This window comes from Balaenoptera physalus (genome assembly GCF_965194825.1).
Source record: "Balaenoptera physalus genome assembly, chromosome: 5".
Classification (NCBI taxonomy): Eukaryota; Metazoa; Chordata; class Mammalia; order Artiodactyla; family Balaenopteridae; genus Balaenoptera; species Balaenoptera physalus.
In genome coordinates, this window is record NC_138884.1 from 74,009,399 (window position 1) to 74,026,781 (window position 17,383).

Consider the following 17,383-nt stretch of genomic DNA (forward strand, 5'->3'; position numbering starts at 1 on the left):
GAAAAGAAACAGATCTGCCAATGTACTAACTTGTTGTGCCTCTTTGGTCAAATTATTTCTCATCTCTAAACCTCTCATTAAGGTTTGCTGAATAGCCACAAAAATTTGTATGTATTGTGGAATCAGTCAATATGTCAAAGGGAGTTTCTCAAGGGAAAAAAAAATAATCAGTAAATAAATGTTCTCATACTATACGAGGTACTGTTAGCGGTCATTGATGAATGAGTCTCAGAATAACCTTTCTTTTATTTGTTAATTTCTTAAAATATTATTCTTGTAATACAAAATGATACTTTTTTTTTTAAAACAATGATCAGACATTGATTCTTTTTTTTTTTTTAATTAATTAATTAATTTATTTTTGGCTGTGTTGGGTTTTCGTTTCTGTGCGAGGGCTTTCTCTAGTTGTGGCAAGTGGGGTCCACTCTTCATCGTGGTGCGCGGGCCTCTCACTATCACGGCCTCTCTTGTTGTGGAGCACAGGCTCCAGACACGCAGGCTCAGTAGTTGTGGCTCACGGGCCTAGTTGCTCCGCGGCATGTGGGATCTTCCCAGACCAGGGCTCGAACCCGTGTCCCCTGCATTGGCAGGCAGATTCTCAACCACTGCGCCACCAGGGAAGCCCCAAAATGATATTTTTAATTTTTTAAACACTGTACATGCTGTATTAGTTTGCTAGGGTTATCCTAGCAAAATATCACAGACCAGGTAGCTTAAACAACAAAAATGTATTATCTTACAGTCTGGAGGCTAGATGTCAAAGATCAAGGTTTGTTTCCTTCCGATGCCTCCGTCCTTGTCTTTCAGATGGCCATCTTCTCTCTGTGTCCTCACACGCTCACCCCTCTGTGTTGTCTGTGTCCTAATATCTTTTTATAAGGACACCAGTCATATTGGATTAGGGTCCACTCTAATGACCCCATTTTAACTTAATTAAATCCCCAAATATGGTCACATTCTGAGGTACTCGGTATTAGGACTTCAACATAACTTTGGGGCAGGGACCCAGTTCAGCCCATGACACATGCACAGTTTGTTAAGAAAGTAGCAGCGGGCTGCTCCTACTCCATCCCTCCTGCCTCATTTTCCAATTCCTGAAAGAATCCAATTTGCACTCTTTTAACTAATTATTTGAGCAGTTAACTTCCCATCTCTAAATAATATGTATATCATGCCTCTTCTTCTTGGTTTTTCAGGTTTAGATTTCATCCCTTGATTTTTACTATGAAAGATGTAACTCTGTCATACCTCCCATCACTCGCACTACCCACATACACACTTCCTCTCCTCCCATTCTCCCAAAATAGTGAATCATACTTTTGGATAGATCAATGACTGAACAACTTTGAACAACTTTGTTTTTCCTGAAGTCAATTACTGTCTTTTTTATTTGCTTAGTTTTCTATGTACTTGTTGCACATCAATACCTAAACTTTACCCCTTTGACGTCAATCTCATCTCAATTACTGTAAGACACATTTCTTATTCTATCTACTTCCTCCTCTAGAACCTGCCTCCAGGGGCCTCTTGCTTGTTCCATTCTGGATTGGCTGAACTCTAGGACTGCTATACTGCTGCCTACTAATTCCTTTGCTTCTCTCTTGGGTTGGAATTCCTGTTTTCTGGGTCTTATGTTATCCTCTTTTTGGTCTACTTTCCTGTTGTGATGTCAGTTTAATATTTCAAAGATTTACTTATTCACCAAATATTTATTGAGCTTGTGTCAGGCACAGTGCTAGGCACTAGGGTTAGAGAAGTAAGAAAAATAAAAAATGTCACTGCCTATAGGCTCATGATGTCCAGCTCTGTAACAACACAATGGCCAATGTGATGTGAGTTCGGGGCAGGTGCCTAATCACTTACAAACTGAATAACTGTCTTTGTTACAGATGCCATCATGGAGAAGATGGCAAGAGACAAAAATTTATTGAGTCCACTGTGTCCTAAGTTCTTTATGTACATTTTCTCATTTAATACTCCCAAGATTCTATTATTATAATACCCATTTTATAGGGGGAAGGCAAAAGTGGAAGCTCTGAGATTCAGAGCTTGTTAAGTAACTTGCAGAGCAAGTATTTGACTGCAAAACTCTTTATAGTCATGTTATACTAAGAAATGAATGCATGCAAAACCAAAAATCAAGGTTTAATTCCTTCTTAACCAAAGAGCTATTTTGTTTATGCATACTGGTGGTTTGTTTTTTTTCTGTGGACCATACTTTTAGGTAAGCTAAGGTCCCGACTCCGTAGGAATCCATTTATTCATTTACCAAATATTTGTTGAGCAGTACTCTTCTAGGTGCTGGAAATATGGCATGAACCAAAAAAGAATCACTCCCCTTTAGGAACTGACATGAGGGTGTCATAAATAAATTTTTTTAAAAAGTCAAGTTGAGATAAACCCTATGGGGGAGGGAAAATAAGGCAGACTAAGGAGAATAGAAAGGAGGGGCACTATGGTTTTACAGGATGGTCAGGGAAGGCACTTCTGATGTGGGGACATGTGAGCTGCAACAGAAGGAAGGGGAGGAGGGAGCTCCATAGATATGTAAGCAGAGGGAAAGGCAAGCGCAAAGGCACTAGGGTGGGAACAGGGAGCCCGGTGGGGCTGGGGAAGAGTGAGTCAGGGGAGAGCAGTAAGAGACCAGCAGAGGCCTTGGCGGCCATAGTAAGAACTTTGGTTTCCTCCTAAGACAATGGAGGCGGGAAGATACTTGAAGGTTTTTGACATGATCCCCAGAAGACTCAGAAGTTTCATAGGCTACTCACTGCCCACCTCTGGCTCCCCTTTCATAGCAAAACTCACAAGGACTGTCTACACTCTCTGTCACCACTTTCTCACCTCATTCCTTCAGCCAGGCCATTTGGGCTCTGGAACCTACCACTTCTCTGAAAAAGATCTTATCAGGGTCTTCAGTGACTACAGTTTCGTCAAAGCTCATGACAATGCTCAGTCCTCCTAATTCCCAACCTTGCAGCAGCAACCCCAGACTCTAGCTTGGTTTTCTTCCTCCTTCACTGGCTTGTTCCTTGTTCTCCATATCTATCAGAGTTCTGCACATAGTAGTGCCCCAGGACTCTGACCTCTGACCCATGCTGTACTCTTCCTCTGGGCTTTGGGTCAGCCTACCATTGATATGCTGATGACTTCTGCATTTATACCTCTAGCTCCAAATTTGTAATTCCAACTGCCTTGTCCACATGTCCACTTGGAGGTCTAATAGGCATCCTCTCCAAACGTTCTTCATCACAGAAATGGCATCACCACACATCCACCTGTTCAGGACAAAATCCCAGGAAGCATCCTTGATTCTTCTCTTCACTCCACTTGGTTCTGCCTCCAAAAGACATTCTGAATCTATTTCTCACCAGTCCCCTATTATCCATTAATTCCAGCTGCCACCATCCCTTGCCTGGAATACTGTAAAAGCCACCGAATTTCTCCCCCCGCCTCCACTCTTACCTATCTCCTCCATTCTTCATCCAATCTCTTAAGGCGTAAGTCATATCAGGGCCACGCCCCTGCTTAAAATCCTCCACTGGCTTCCTACTGCAACAGGAACAAATCCAAACCCCTTATCATGGCCTACATGACCACACATGTTCATGACCCTGTGGTTCCATCACCCTCCCCCTTCCCCCTCCCTCACCTAGGGCTCCATCTGAACACACTGAGTTGGTTCCTGCCTCTAGTTTTCCACACTCACTTTTCCTTGAGCCTGGAATACTTGTCCCCAGGGTCTTCACCAGGCTTCCTTCTCATCCTTCAGCTTTCAGCTTAACTACCTCTGAAAGGCCTTTCCTGACCTCCCAAAGGAAAGTCTTCTCCTCCCCCCTCCCAACTCTCTAGCACTTAATTTTCGAAATTATTGTATTCACTTGTTTTGGAGTTCCCTCTGTTACCTCTCCCCCAACACCTATACTGGAAAGCTTCCAGACAGCAGGGACGCCTTTAAGTTCAGCCCCAAACACTGCTTGGTACAGAGCAGATGCTGAAGAAACTGAGGTTGACTGAGAGCCCACAAGCTTATCCAGGGCTCTTACACGGTTCTAGTTTGCTGCAGGGACAGGTGGCCCTCTAATTGCTTACTCTCATCCTCAGCGGGGTGAGGAGATGGGGGGCCAGCCACCACCCCTTCTCTGCCTTCCCCTCCCCCTCCCTCCCACGCGTCCTTTCCTGCCCCTCCCCCCTCCTCCTACCTGCTCCGTTCTTCCTTCTCTTACCCGCCCCTCCTTCACCCCACCCTGTCGCGTGTCCGACCCGAGGGCGCTCTCCGTGTCGCGCGGGCGCTGGAGCGCAGGGACCCGACCGCCGGCCGCGGAGGATGGCGCTCGAGGCACTGCGCTTGGGGCTGTTGCTCCTGGTCTGCTGGGACTCGGCAGGTAACGCTCACCTGTGGGCCTGCTCCGCGGAGCACCGGCCGAGGAGTTACCGAGAGGGGGTCTCGCTGGCGACTGCCCCTGCCCGGGTCCGGGCGGCCTTGGCGCCCCTCCGCGCACCCGTTACTGGCGGTTCCAGGCCCACCCAGCGGTTGTCTAGGGACACGAACTTGGGGGTGTGCGGGGCTGGCGTTGTGAAGCCAGCAACCCTCTTTAGTTCTTGCTTGGGCTTCGTTCCCATCATCTTCTTAGTGACCCTGCTCTCTGCTCTTTCTCCCTTAAAGCAGATTTCCTGGAGCCCAAGATCGGGAGTTGGGTTTTTATGTACCAGGGGCCCTACAGAACCTCAGCAGGAGATGTACAGGAATCAGGAATTGTGAATGCCAAGTGCGCCGGGCACTCGGGCTCATGAGAAAGGGGCCTTAGTCCAGCCAGACTTGATGTCCACTCAAAATGGAGTTAAAGTGGTAACACCTAATGTCAAATTTTGCATTTATTACCTTGAGCCACAGAGGAAAAGAACATCGTGAATTATTGAGTTTCTTCTCTTTTATTCGGTAGCTCCAAAGTTTCCCAAGCAATCCTATTAGCGTGGTCAGTTACGGAACCGGTACCAAATGTCCTCTGTGTGCCTGCTAGGAGAGGTGCCAGAACACAACTGAACATACTTCTTTTTTTTTTTTTTTTTTGAACATACTTCTTAGGGGGGTTCAAAGAAGCTAGGCATCGGAGGGAAAGGGAGACACGTGGCCTGTATAAATCACACGCTGAATTTTTAAAAACCCTTATGAACAAGAATTGACCTTAATTAACCCCATGCTTTAAAGTGTCTGTTTCCTTCTTGCAGCCTCTTTGAACACTCAATTTGCTCACCCTTCAGAATACAGAACAGTAAGTAGGAAACCACTTGTATTGTTTCTACTGATACAGCGAAGCCCTCAACAGTTTGGGTTGGGGGCTGGTTTTCAGGTCTGACCTGCCACTTTCGAAACAGTGGACTGCTTCTTTAGAAACCAGATTCTCAGGCAGGCTTTTTGATACGGATCACAATGTAAAATTTGGTTGACAATAGCTCAGGCCTTGAAGGCCTGCTTTGTTTCCCTAATAGTTACACCTTGTACTAGACATTTTATGTATATTATCAAATTAAATTCTGTGGAAGCAAGCGAAGGCCAACCAAATGAGAACAAGCAAAAGCTAGTTATTCAGAGCTTGATGAAGCAAGTGAATCAGGCATATCACCTGCCTTTTGGCCGAGACTCAAAGGCAGAGGAGTGGGAAAGCTTTAAAGTGGGAAAAAGGGAAGGCATCAGGTGTGCCCTGATCAAAGCTGTTGGCATGGGGAGGCTGTAAGTGGGTAACTAAAGGCAGGAATCCTATGTGATTGGTTAGGAGGGCATATTGGCTTTCTCTGATTGGTCCTAAGTTGGAAGCAGGAACAAAAATTTAGGGAAACTATCAGTTATTAATCAAGTCCTGGCGAATTTGGCCAATTGTTACAGAGCTTACTGTTTGGCTTATTGGACTGTCACTAGAGATAACCATCTGACTTCTGACAAGTCTAATTTATAGCAGGTTGGCTTCTTGGGTTGGTTATTCTAAGTAATGGGTTGGTTTCCTGGGCAAGTTGCTACAGGTTATGGGTCAGAGTTCTATTTTAATATGTGGTCTGACACTGTCCCTTTGTATATGCAGTCTCTCAATTCTCACAATGACCTTGTAAGATAGATAGATATCATTATTTTACATATGGGGAGATTGACCTCCGTGGGTTAGGTAACTTTGAGTATTCAATTCAGTGTAGACCTTTTCCAGGAAACCTTCCCACCCTGTTTTCTTCCTCCAAAGCAGACATAAATGCACTTTCTCTGTGCTTCCATTCAAACTACACTGCATTATCATCACCACCATGCTAGTGTAGGGGAGGAAAAAAATCCTTCCTCTACCCTTCTAAGTTCTCAGCTGGGGCCCCTATAACAAAGGACAGGTTAACAAGAGAAAAATAAACAAACGTTTATTAACAAGTGCATTGTGCATACACATGGGAGCATTCAGAGATGAGTAATTCAAAGAGATGGCTTAGAAATCTGCCTTATGTAGCATCTTTACCAGAGAGCAATAAGTTTGTAGATAAATGACAGGACAAAGGAAAATGGTTTTAGGCTTCCAAGGGCGGCAAACAGTGGGAAGATAAATAATGGGAGGGAACTAATGGGGTAAGGTTTGTTTGCAGATTCCTCAGGTGCCATTTCTGGGCTGATAAGAGTCCAGAGTCACCTCCAGTAAAGGAGAATTTATATCCTGCCTTTAGGCAGAAAAGGGGAAGGGAGAGAGAGCTGCATATTAACTGCCTTTAGCTCAAAATAATTTTTGTCATAGAGCCATATTTTGGGGGTGACATATTCTGATTTTCTTCAACACTAAATGTTTAGATACCATTTACTATGTGCCAAGCACTGTTCTAAATTCTTTATATAGAATAAGTCATTTAATTTTTTTTTTTTTTTTTTTTTTTTTTGGCCACGCAGCAAGGCTTGTAGGATCTTAGTTCCCCAACCAGGGATTGAACCCAGGCCCTTGGCAGTGAAAGTGTGGAGTCCTAACCACTGGACCGCCAGGGAATTCCCTCATTTAACATTTTATAGCACTATGAAGTAGGTACCATTATTATCTCCTTGGTCAAGGTCACATGGAAATGGTGCAACTATGGGTCCAACCCAGGCATTCTGACTCCAGATTGGTGCTCTTCACTAGCCCATCAGAGCACTGAATTGTAATTGCCTGTCTTCCCCTAGTAGGCGGTATACTCCTGTGGTCATGGATGATGTATTATTTGTTATTTGATACCCAGTCTTCAGCACTTAATGGGTGCCCAATATTACTTTTGATCAGATGACTCGTTTTCTTGGGTTTGATTTTCTTTCAGAAAATGGGGGATAATAACAGTAAAAACTCAATCAGGCATCCTCCACTTCAGCAGACTCACATACGACCCTCTCCTTGCTCTCTGAACGATTCCCACAGCAGATCGATTACTCACTGGTTATAGACAGGTTACCTTCTTGCTTAACTACTCTCCTGTATGCCAGTAAAGCTTATTTTCCATCAGTGGTGTTATGTGCTGACCAAGACTCAGGTGTGTGTGTTCACAAGCCTGTTATGCCAGTTGCCAGTCCTATTTTAATTAAAAATGTAAAGACAGCATAAACATGAGTGTAAAGAAATAAAGCTGTTTATATGAGAAATGTGTCAAATGCTTTTGAAAGACTTGCTGAAAGACAAAATGCTAAAAACAAATTAAATTAGGTGTAGGTAAAACAACTGAAAATAATTGGGGAATTATTTTTTTTAATTGTATATTACCTTGCTGTGCCAGTGTCTATAAAGTCTCACCATATTTAAAAAGGGGCAGTTTTACCCCCCAGCTGACATTTAGACTGTCATTTTGATTGTCATGACCAGGGAGTTGTCACTGGCATCTAGTGGATAGAGAACAGAGATGCTACTAAACTTCCTACGGTGCACAGCCTCACACAGCAAAGAATTATCTGGTCCAAAATATGAATGGGGTTGAGAAATTCCATTTTAAAGAAATCAAAACAAGAAATCATAGGTGATTTATTGTGGGTATGATTTTTGCAGTGTTAGTACACAAAACTCTAGTTGAAACATTCATAGGAAAAGTCTTATGTCTTGTGTCAGGTTGGATTAGATTCAGCTGCAAGAAACAACGACTCCAAATAACAGCTCACAGAGCTGCCATCTTAGGATGTGGCCTTTGGCCTCCCGGTCTGTAAGATAAAAAGTAGAGCTCCATGCACCCAGGAGCAGGATGGAGGAATGGACAAAGGAGAATAAAAATTGGGAGAAGCAGAGGACAGGTACCAACTTTCTTTTAAAGGAGGTTCCCAGAAGCTACTACACAATAATTCCACTCGTATCCCATCAGCCTGACCTTGATCATGTGGTCATACCTGGCTGCAAGCGAGGTTATCTTTGTGTAGGTAGCATTACAGCTGGCCATGTGCCTTGTCATTGTCTTACATCAAAAGAGTGACAATTTTATTTTCATTTATATGTTTTAAGATAAAATATTTAGGGTATGTTATATTTTGTGTTACGGTTTACATGCTTTAATTGACTTTTTCAGTTAAATGACCAAGAACAACTTGTCCCAATCTCATTGGATAAGAGGGCATCTACTCTCCTGTGGAAGCCCTGGAAGGCATCATCTTAGTGAGCCTGGAGCTGCAAGAAACACATTAGGCTCCGAAATGGAGATAGAGGGCTGAACGGAGGATGGAAAGGGTCAAAAAATTTCTTTACTTCAGAGTTTGGCCGAAGGCCAGCCCTGCTTAGCACTTTATAAATCCAGATAATGTCAGTAGAAATGTGTAATTCATTTATTAAGAGTGCTAAACAGTGTGACTTACTCTGAAGTGAGGAAAGGTAATCACTATTTACTAAAACATACATGCACACACAAAACAGAAATACAGCAGGCCATATATTTAACCTGTTATTAAAGTGGGACTCTGCACACCATGGTGTGACCATTGTGACCATTTCTAGTCCTGGCCCTGCTAGAGACTAGTGGCTATGCACAAGACATGTTACCTATCCGGCCTCAATTCCATGAAATCTGAGGGTTGAGTTCCATGACCCCATATCGGTTTCTTAGGGCTGCCGTAATAAAGCCACAAAACGAGTATCTTACACAACGGAAATGCACTGTCTCACAGTTCTCAAGGCTAGAAGTCCAAACTCAAGGTGTTGGCAGGGTTGCTTCCTTCCGAGAGAGGAAGTTCTATTCCTCTCGCCTAGTATCTGGTAGCCCCAGGCATTCCTTGGCTTGTAAATGGCATTCTCTCCATGTCTTCACACGATCTTCCCTCTGTGTGTGACTCTGTGTCCAAATTTTCCCTTTTTATAGGGACACCAGTCATATTGGATTAAGGCCAATTCTACTAACCTTAAGTTGATTACCTATATAAAGACCCTATTTCCATATATGGTCACATTCTGAGGTACTGGGGGTTAGGACTTTAACATATCTTTCTGGGTGGACACAATTAAACCCATAACAACCCCTGAGATCTAATTCTGAACCTACTGCTTTCTTTAATGCTGTTGCTTCAATGCCAGTATCTTAAAAGTCCAGACAGGATTCCCAAGTGTGTCTGGGCATTATGCCCAGGGATTAGGTGGAATGTAACAGGACATTCTCATGGAGGTGGTAGTGAAGAGCAAATTATGAAGCTGGAGGATAGTAAAGTAGGTTTGGTGACATGTCATGGACTTTCATTTAAAAATCAGCCAGACAGAACCTTCCTCTGAGGTCCTTTTCTTACATAGCAGGTATTGACCCATTGCTTCAACACTGCATCTGATTTTTGCATTAGAAAAAGTTTTTTGTGTGTGTGGAAAATAGAAATCTTTCTGTAGGCTGTTTCTAGGAAATCTAGGGAAACTTGGGACTTTGTCTTCCCCTCAGCTATTTTGTGATGAGAACGTCTCAAATTATTCTCCAATTTCTGTCTTCCTTTCTCTTTTCTAGCCAAACTGCAATCAGTATAAATTACCAGGATGTCCCAGGGACTTTAGCCCTGTGTGTGGAAGTGACATGTCCACGTATCCCAATGAGTGTACTCTGTGCATGAAAATCAGGTAACAATTTTACAGTATAAACTAGCCAAGTTTTCTTTCGTTCTTATCTTGCATTTTGATAACTTAGGAAGTTGTGACTCTTGGACATAAGAATCAAATGAGACATAAGTAGTTCTATTTTAAGACTGACATTTAAAAAGACACAGACTCCTTCAGTACATTTTCTAGGTCAAGGTTAGAGAATGAGGTGAGTGATTAATCAATTATAGACCAAATAATGAAGTGATGGTACTATCCAGGGATGGGTAGTTTCCCAAAATTAAGAATATATTTAGTAGTTAAACTCTGTGGAGTAGTAAACGTTCTATTAAATTCAGAGGGCATGTACAGGCGACCTACACAGCCTGCACTACTGGTCAGAAAACAGATCTTAATAACTCTAGCTGTTAGAATGCTCAGTAATAAGTGTATTGATATTATACCTGATGCCCTTCGTGTAACATACCTGACCAGATCAGGTGATCATGACTCCCCCTCCAGGTATGCTGCTTTGTATTTCAGGGGTCCATTCTCTGAACTCAGTCTTCAGGAAATTACTAGGGCTTCTCAGAGTGATTCTTTGGGGATAGTTCCTTGTGCCATTGGGTTAGGAAAAAAATGGCAGAGTTGGGCTTCTGCCCTCATAATTTCCTAGATTTAGCTTTAAAAATGACTAATTCAGTGTCACCCTGGAAAGAATCTAATGTATAATGACGTGGGTCTTTTTAATACAAAGAGGGGGACAGTTTCAATATGGTAGGTAATAAATGTGTTTTTATGGTTGTTCATTTTGCAGGGAAGATGGTCATGATATTAAAATAATCCAAAGTGGACCATGCTGATGGAACAGTTCACAGAAGAGAAATTGGAGAAACCACCTTTAACAGCACACTAAATGAATTTCAACTTCCCTTTTTCTCTTTTCCTATGTTACTCTGTGTGAAATGTTAACCCACATTTTCTGAGATGAGGTATGGAAGAGAGCCATAGACTGTGACTAATAATTAAAACAAACAAACAAAGATACTTGTTTCTTGGCTTTTGCGCCTTGAGTTAAGCTTATTGCCCAGATGACTTATGTGCTGCTTTATTTAGTTGGAATAAAATCAGCATCGTATTCAATTACCACTGTTCCCTGTTGAATATCCATTCTCACTGAGCAGCCTCATGTGGCTCTTTTCCTCTGAGGCAAAAGTGAATTTCACTAAGGGAGAAGTGGAGTCATTTTTTTAGAGGGCAAGGTTTATTCTCCTTCCCCATTTCCCTAAATCTTGGATATGTAATGTATGTGTAACTGGTACAGTGTTCTGCACAAAGCAGATAATGTGAAATGAGACACTGGAGCTGACTTTAGCCTGAGCTGGTAGAGTCCAAGAATCATGCAGGTAAAAATACTTATAAGATTCCATAACTCCTTTCAAAACAGTGTTCCTTCAGGGTTAATGCAGGAATTTGCCTTTTCCCTTCTTTTAGAACACTGATTCTCAACCCTGGGTGATTTTCCCCCAGGGGGCATTTGCGACTATGTCTGGAAGCATTTTTGGTGTCACAACTTGAAGGGTGGGTGATCCTGACATATAGCGGGGTAGAAGCCAGGGATGCTGCCAAAGACATCCAGCTCCCAACAACCAAGAAATTTTCAGTCCAAAATGTCAGTAGTGCTGAGATTGAGACATCCTGTCTTAGAGTTTGATGCAACATAAAGAACAGACATAGCAATAACAAAAGTGACCTAAGTTTAATTTAGAAAGATAGTGTTTTCCAGACAGAGGATTTTGAGTCAAGTCCTGGATTTAAATGCATTCTAGGGCCAGGAAACTGTGAGACGTGAGGCAAGAGGTGGCTGGGAGAGTGTGTAGTGAAAAGAACATGGCTTTGGGGGATGGGCTAAACATGAATTTGAATTCTGATTCCAACACTTACTTGAGCTTCTGTTTTCTTATCTGGAAAAGGGGGATAATGCTCTACCCATGGAGCTGCTGTGAGGAAACTGCTTAGCACAGCACTTGGCACATGGAAACCACTGAAATAGTAGCTACTGTTACTTAAGTACCCCTCTTAGGGAGGAAGAAACTGAGGCCTGCAGAGGCAAACCAACTTGCCCAAGGTTATAGAATACATGCAAAACAGTCTGGACTAAAAGCCTGGTCTCCAAATTCCCAGACCTCTGTTCTTAAATGGAACAGAGGCAATGAAGTGGGAAGTTGTATAACATAAATGTGCCACAATTACATTATGTCCTATAGTTATTTTTGGCTTAAAAGTTTTATAAAAGTGGTATATGATTTTCAGAAAGTTAAAAAAAATACACAGAGGGCTTCCCTGGTGGTACAGTGGTTAAGACTCCGCCTGCCAATGCAGGGGACACAGGTTTGAGCCCTGGTCTGGGAAGATCCCACATGTCGTGGAGCAGCTAAGCCCACATGCCACAGCTACTTAGCCTGCGTGCCACAGCTCTATAGCCGATGAGCCACAACTACTGAGCCCGCGTGCCACAGCTACTGAACGCTGTGAGCCTAGAGCCCGTGCTCCGCAACAAGAAAAGCCACCGCAATGAGAAGCCCGCACACTGCAATGAAGAGTAGCCCCCGCTCACCACAACTAGAGAAAGCCCACGTGCAGCAACGAAGGCCCAACGCAGCCAAAAATAAATAAATAAATAAATTTATTTTTAAAAAATACACAGAAATATATTTAAAAAGTGAAAGTCTTTCCCATACTAGCCTCCAGAGGTAACCAATATTAACCTTTTGGAACACAGTCTCCGTAAGTATGTGGTGTATATAAAATCACACACACACAGAAACACACCCCTGTCCTGTAAACTTGCTTCTCTCCTTATATTTGTTTGTTACGTCAATATATGTAGTTTGTTCTTTTTAAAAGCTACACTTAAAAGTATTTTATTGTGCCATAAGTTACCCAGATCTATTGATATGTATTCAGATATTAGGAGTCTCGTGGTTGAAACTGCAAGAATCCCAATTCAAACTAGCTTTAGGTAAGGAGGAAATTGGCCCATTTAGTCATATTTGCAGAAGAGTGGGGGGAGTCTTCCTTCATAGACTAGCTTTACCCCCTGTGTGGGAGGCAGAATTGGTGGCTCCAGATCGTGTCCTAGCAGCTTCCTGATCTGACAGGAGATGATTCTTTTGTAACAGCTCCAGGTGAAAAAGTCTGCCTGAGCCACAGCCCCACCATCTCACTACCTGAAAAGAAAATGATCCTTTTCTGGGCCAAGACAGATCGATTCACACTGGATCACACACCCACCCTTCAGGCCAATTGCTGTAGTCACAGGAAGTAGGGTGATATGTGATTGGTTCAGCTGAGATGAGCACTTGGGTGCAATGTTCCCAGAGGGAAAAAAGGGGAAAATTCAAGAAGAAAAAATATCAGTAGATGTTAACTATAGGTTGCTTACAGTTTTTAGTGATTATAAAACTATTTCAGAGAATATCCTTATAAATACATTCTTGGCACTTGAATGTTTATATGTATATATACACATGATGAAAATAACTTAAAAATATCTAGAAGAAATTTATGCTCATGCAGCATACACTAATCATCTGTTTTACCCAACAACTCTTCCTTCTTCTGCTCCAAAAAAGCACTGTTTCTGCTTCCCACTCTCCTTCTCCACTCCACTCCAGACTTCTGGCTGAATGGAGCTGCCGCTTTCTTACATGATCCTGTATCCCTGACCCTGGTGGTGACAGGTTGAAGGGTGAGCACCTGGTCCAAATTAGACCAGTCATGACCAGTAATAATTCCCCCTACCCTGGTCACAGAGGTTGGTCTGCAGTGGGTTTCTGACCATTCAGAGTCCTTCCTCAGAGAAGAGCCCTTTTCCTTTTAGGTGGTGGGATTGAGAGTCTTTGTCACTGAAAGCTGCTGGAAGCCATGATCCCTCACTACAAAGAAAGACTGCGTTAGGACAGCATGAGGCCAACATGCCAAGGAGAGCAGAGACCCGAGACCCAGAGAGTCTTGGTGGAGCTCAACATTCTGGTTCCAACATAAAAGACCCAGAATTGCCAAACTAATACTGAGGAAAAAGAACAAAGCAGGAGGCATAACCCTCCTAGGCTTCAGACAATACTACAAAGCTAAAGTAATCAAAACATCATGGTATTGGCACAAAAAGAGACATGTGGATCAATGGAACAGAATAGATAGCCCAGAAATAAATCCACAAACTTAGGATTCGTTAAATTTTGACAAAGGATGCAAGAATATATGATAGGGAAAAGATGATCTCTTTGACAAATGGTGCTGGGAAAGCTGGACAGCCACATGTAAATCAATAAAGTTAGAACACACCCTCACACCATACACAAAAATAAACTCAAAATGTATTAAACACTTAAATATAAGACATGAAACCGTAAAACTCCTAGAAGAGAATATAGGCAAAACATTCGATGACATAAATTGTATAAATGTTTTCTTTGGTCAGTCTCCCAAGGCAATAGAAATAAAAGCAAAAATAAACAAATGGGACCTAATCAAACTTATAAGCTTTTGCACAGCAAAGGAAACCATAAACAAAACAAAAAGACAAACTATGGACTGGGAGAAAATGTTTACGAATAATGCAACCAACAAGGGCTTAATTTCCAAAATACACAAACAGCACATACAATTCAATAACAAAAACCAAACAACCCAATCGAAAAATGGGCAGAAATCCTAAATAGACTTTTCTCCAAAGAAGACATACAGATGGCCAAGAGACACATGAAAAGATGCTCATCATTGCTAATTATTAGAGAAATGCAAATCAAAACTACAATGAGGTACCACCTCACACCAGTCAGAATGTCCATCATTAAAAAGTCTGCAAATGGATTTCCCTGGTGGCACAGTGGTTAGGAATCCGCCTACCAATGCACGGGACATGGGTTCGATCCCTGGTCCAGGAAGATCCCACATGATGCGGAGCAACTAAGCCCATACACCACGACTACTGAGCCTGTGCTCTAGAGCCTGGGAGCCAAAACTACTGAGCCCACGTGCCACAACTACTGAAGCCCACGCACCTAGAGCCTGTGCTCCATGACAAGAGAAGCCACCACAATGAGAAGCCCACACTCTGCAATGAAGAGTAGCCCCCACTTGCCGCAACTAGGGAAAGTCCACGTGCAGCAACAAAGACCCAATGCAGCCAAAAATAAATAATATAATAAATAAATAAAATTTTTAAAAGTCTTCAAATAATAAATGCTGGAGAGGGTGTGGAGAAAAGGGAATCCTCTTACACTGTTGGTGGGAATGTAAATTGGTGCAGCCACTATGGAGAACAGTATGGAGGTTCCTCAGAAAACTAACAATAGAGTTGCCATGTGATCCAGCAATCCCACTCCTGGGCATATAACCAGACAAAACTCTAATTCAAAAAGATATATGCACCATTATGTTCATAGCAGCACTATTCACAATAGCCAAGACATGGAAACAACCTAAATGTCCATCAACAGATGAATGGATAAAGAAGATGTGGCACATATATACAATATTACTCAGCCATAAAAAAGAATGAAATGATGCCATTTGTAGCAACATGGATGGACCTAGAGATTATCATATTAAGCGAAGTAAGTCAGAAAGAGAAATACAAATACCATATGATATCACTTATATGTGGCATCTGAAATACAACACAAATGAACATATCTATGAAACAGAAACAGACTCAGACATAGAGAACAGACTTGTGGTTGCCAAGGGGAAGGGGAAGTGGGGAGGGAAGGATTGGGAGTTTGGGGTTAGCAGGTGCAAATTATTATATATAGGATGGATAACCAACAAGGACCTACTGTATAGCACAGGGAATGGTATTTAATATCCTGTGATAAACCATAATGGAAAAGAGGATGAAAAAGAATATGTATACATATATGTATAACTGAATAACTTTGCTGTACAGCAGAAATTAACACAACACTGTAAATCAACTACACTTCAATAAAATTTTAAAAAGTCTGGTTCCCGGCATTAGGGTTCCTGGCGCACCCCTGTTTTCTACCTTGCCATGGCTCATTCTTAGTTGGTCAACTTTTCCTTTGAATCTGTGAGCTGGCCCGCTGCCCATCCCCCAACACCTTCCTTTTTATTTTTCTTCTCCTTCTTCTTCCTCTTTGTCCTCTTCGTCCTCTTCCTCTTCTTCTTCTTCTTCTTCTTCTTCTTTTTTGCTCCTAGCAGTTTGAGTTGGGCTGTTAAAAGAAACTCATCTACTAATAAATTCAAGCAATTCTTAAGTGTGTGAGGTGATAAAACAATTATTGCCCACTACAGTGAGCATGGAAGACTTTTATATTCAGGAAAAAAACTGATAATAATGGTATTTCAAAAAGAAACTCAAATGTGTAAACATGTGTTATAAGGATTTTGTTGCAGTGTTTTTTTAAAAAAATATTTATTTGGTTGCATGGGGTCTTATTTGTGGCAGGCAGGCTCCTTAGTTGCAGCATGTGTGCTCCTTAGTTGCAGTTCCAGGGCTCCTTAGTTGTGGCATGTGAACTCTTAGTTGTGGCATTCATGTGGGATCTAGTTCCCTGACCAGGGATCGAACCCTGGCCCCCTGCATTGGGAGCACAGAGTCTTATCCACTGCACCACCAAGGAAGTCCCTGCAGTATTGTTTTTATGACATTGAACTATCAATACTTCTGTGCTTTTCTGTACAACCTTCTATTATTATAAAACATCTATACATATACATCCTGTAAACTTGCTTTTCTCCTTTATATTAGGTTTTCATATTAATATACAGTTTCCTCTTTGTAAAAGCTACATAGTATTCCATTATATTATTGTGTCATAATTTATCCAGTCTCTGTTTTGTATTTGGATTGTTTATGAGAATTCTCTTGGTTGAGTATAGTTCCCTGTGCTATAAAGTAGGTCCTTGTTGGTTATCTATTTTATATATAGTAGTGTGTATATGTTACTACTTCATTTTAAGAAGAACGTTATTGTATTCTGTTATACAGACATACAATGATCTATTTATGCAGTTCCCTTGTGATGGCCAGTTAGGTTATTTTTCATTTTCCACCATCACAAATAATGTTTCACATATATCCTTCTTTATTTTTGCAAGCAATCTGTAGGATACATTCATAAGACTGGAATCACTTGGTTGGAAGACGAACAAATTTAAAATGTTGAAAGAGACTGTAAAATTTCTTTCTGAAAAGGTTGTGCCTATTTACATATTCTCTGTGGTAAACTAGTGCCTGGTCTCCTTTTCTTTTTGTGCAATGGAAGCAGTGGTGCTCAAATATGCTCACTCAGAGTTGTACTGAAAACTCAGGTTTGTATCCATCCTTTGTTGAAGAAGTCTCTTTTTTT

General features: G+C 41.9%; 1 protein-coding gene across 1 annotated transcript in view; it reads left to right on the top strand.

Annotated features, from left to right (window-relative positions):
- Window positions 1–15,315, top strand: part of SPINK2 (serine peptidase inhibitor Kazal type 2) — a gene marked incomplete at its 5' end in the record, with an annotated part of 209,068 nt that extends 193,753 nt beyond the window's left edge. The window contains 1 exon segment of the mRNA XM_082461948.1: window positions 10,822–15,315. Within this exon segment, the coding sequence (XP_082318074.1) occupies window positions 10,822–10,867 (46 nt within the window).
- Between the last annotated feature and the right edge of the window lie 2,068 nt (window positions 15,316–17,383).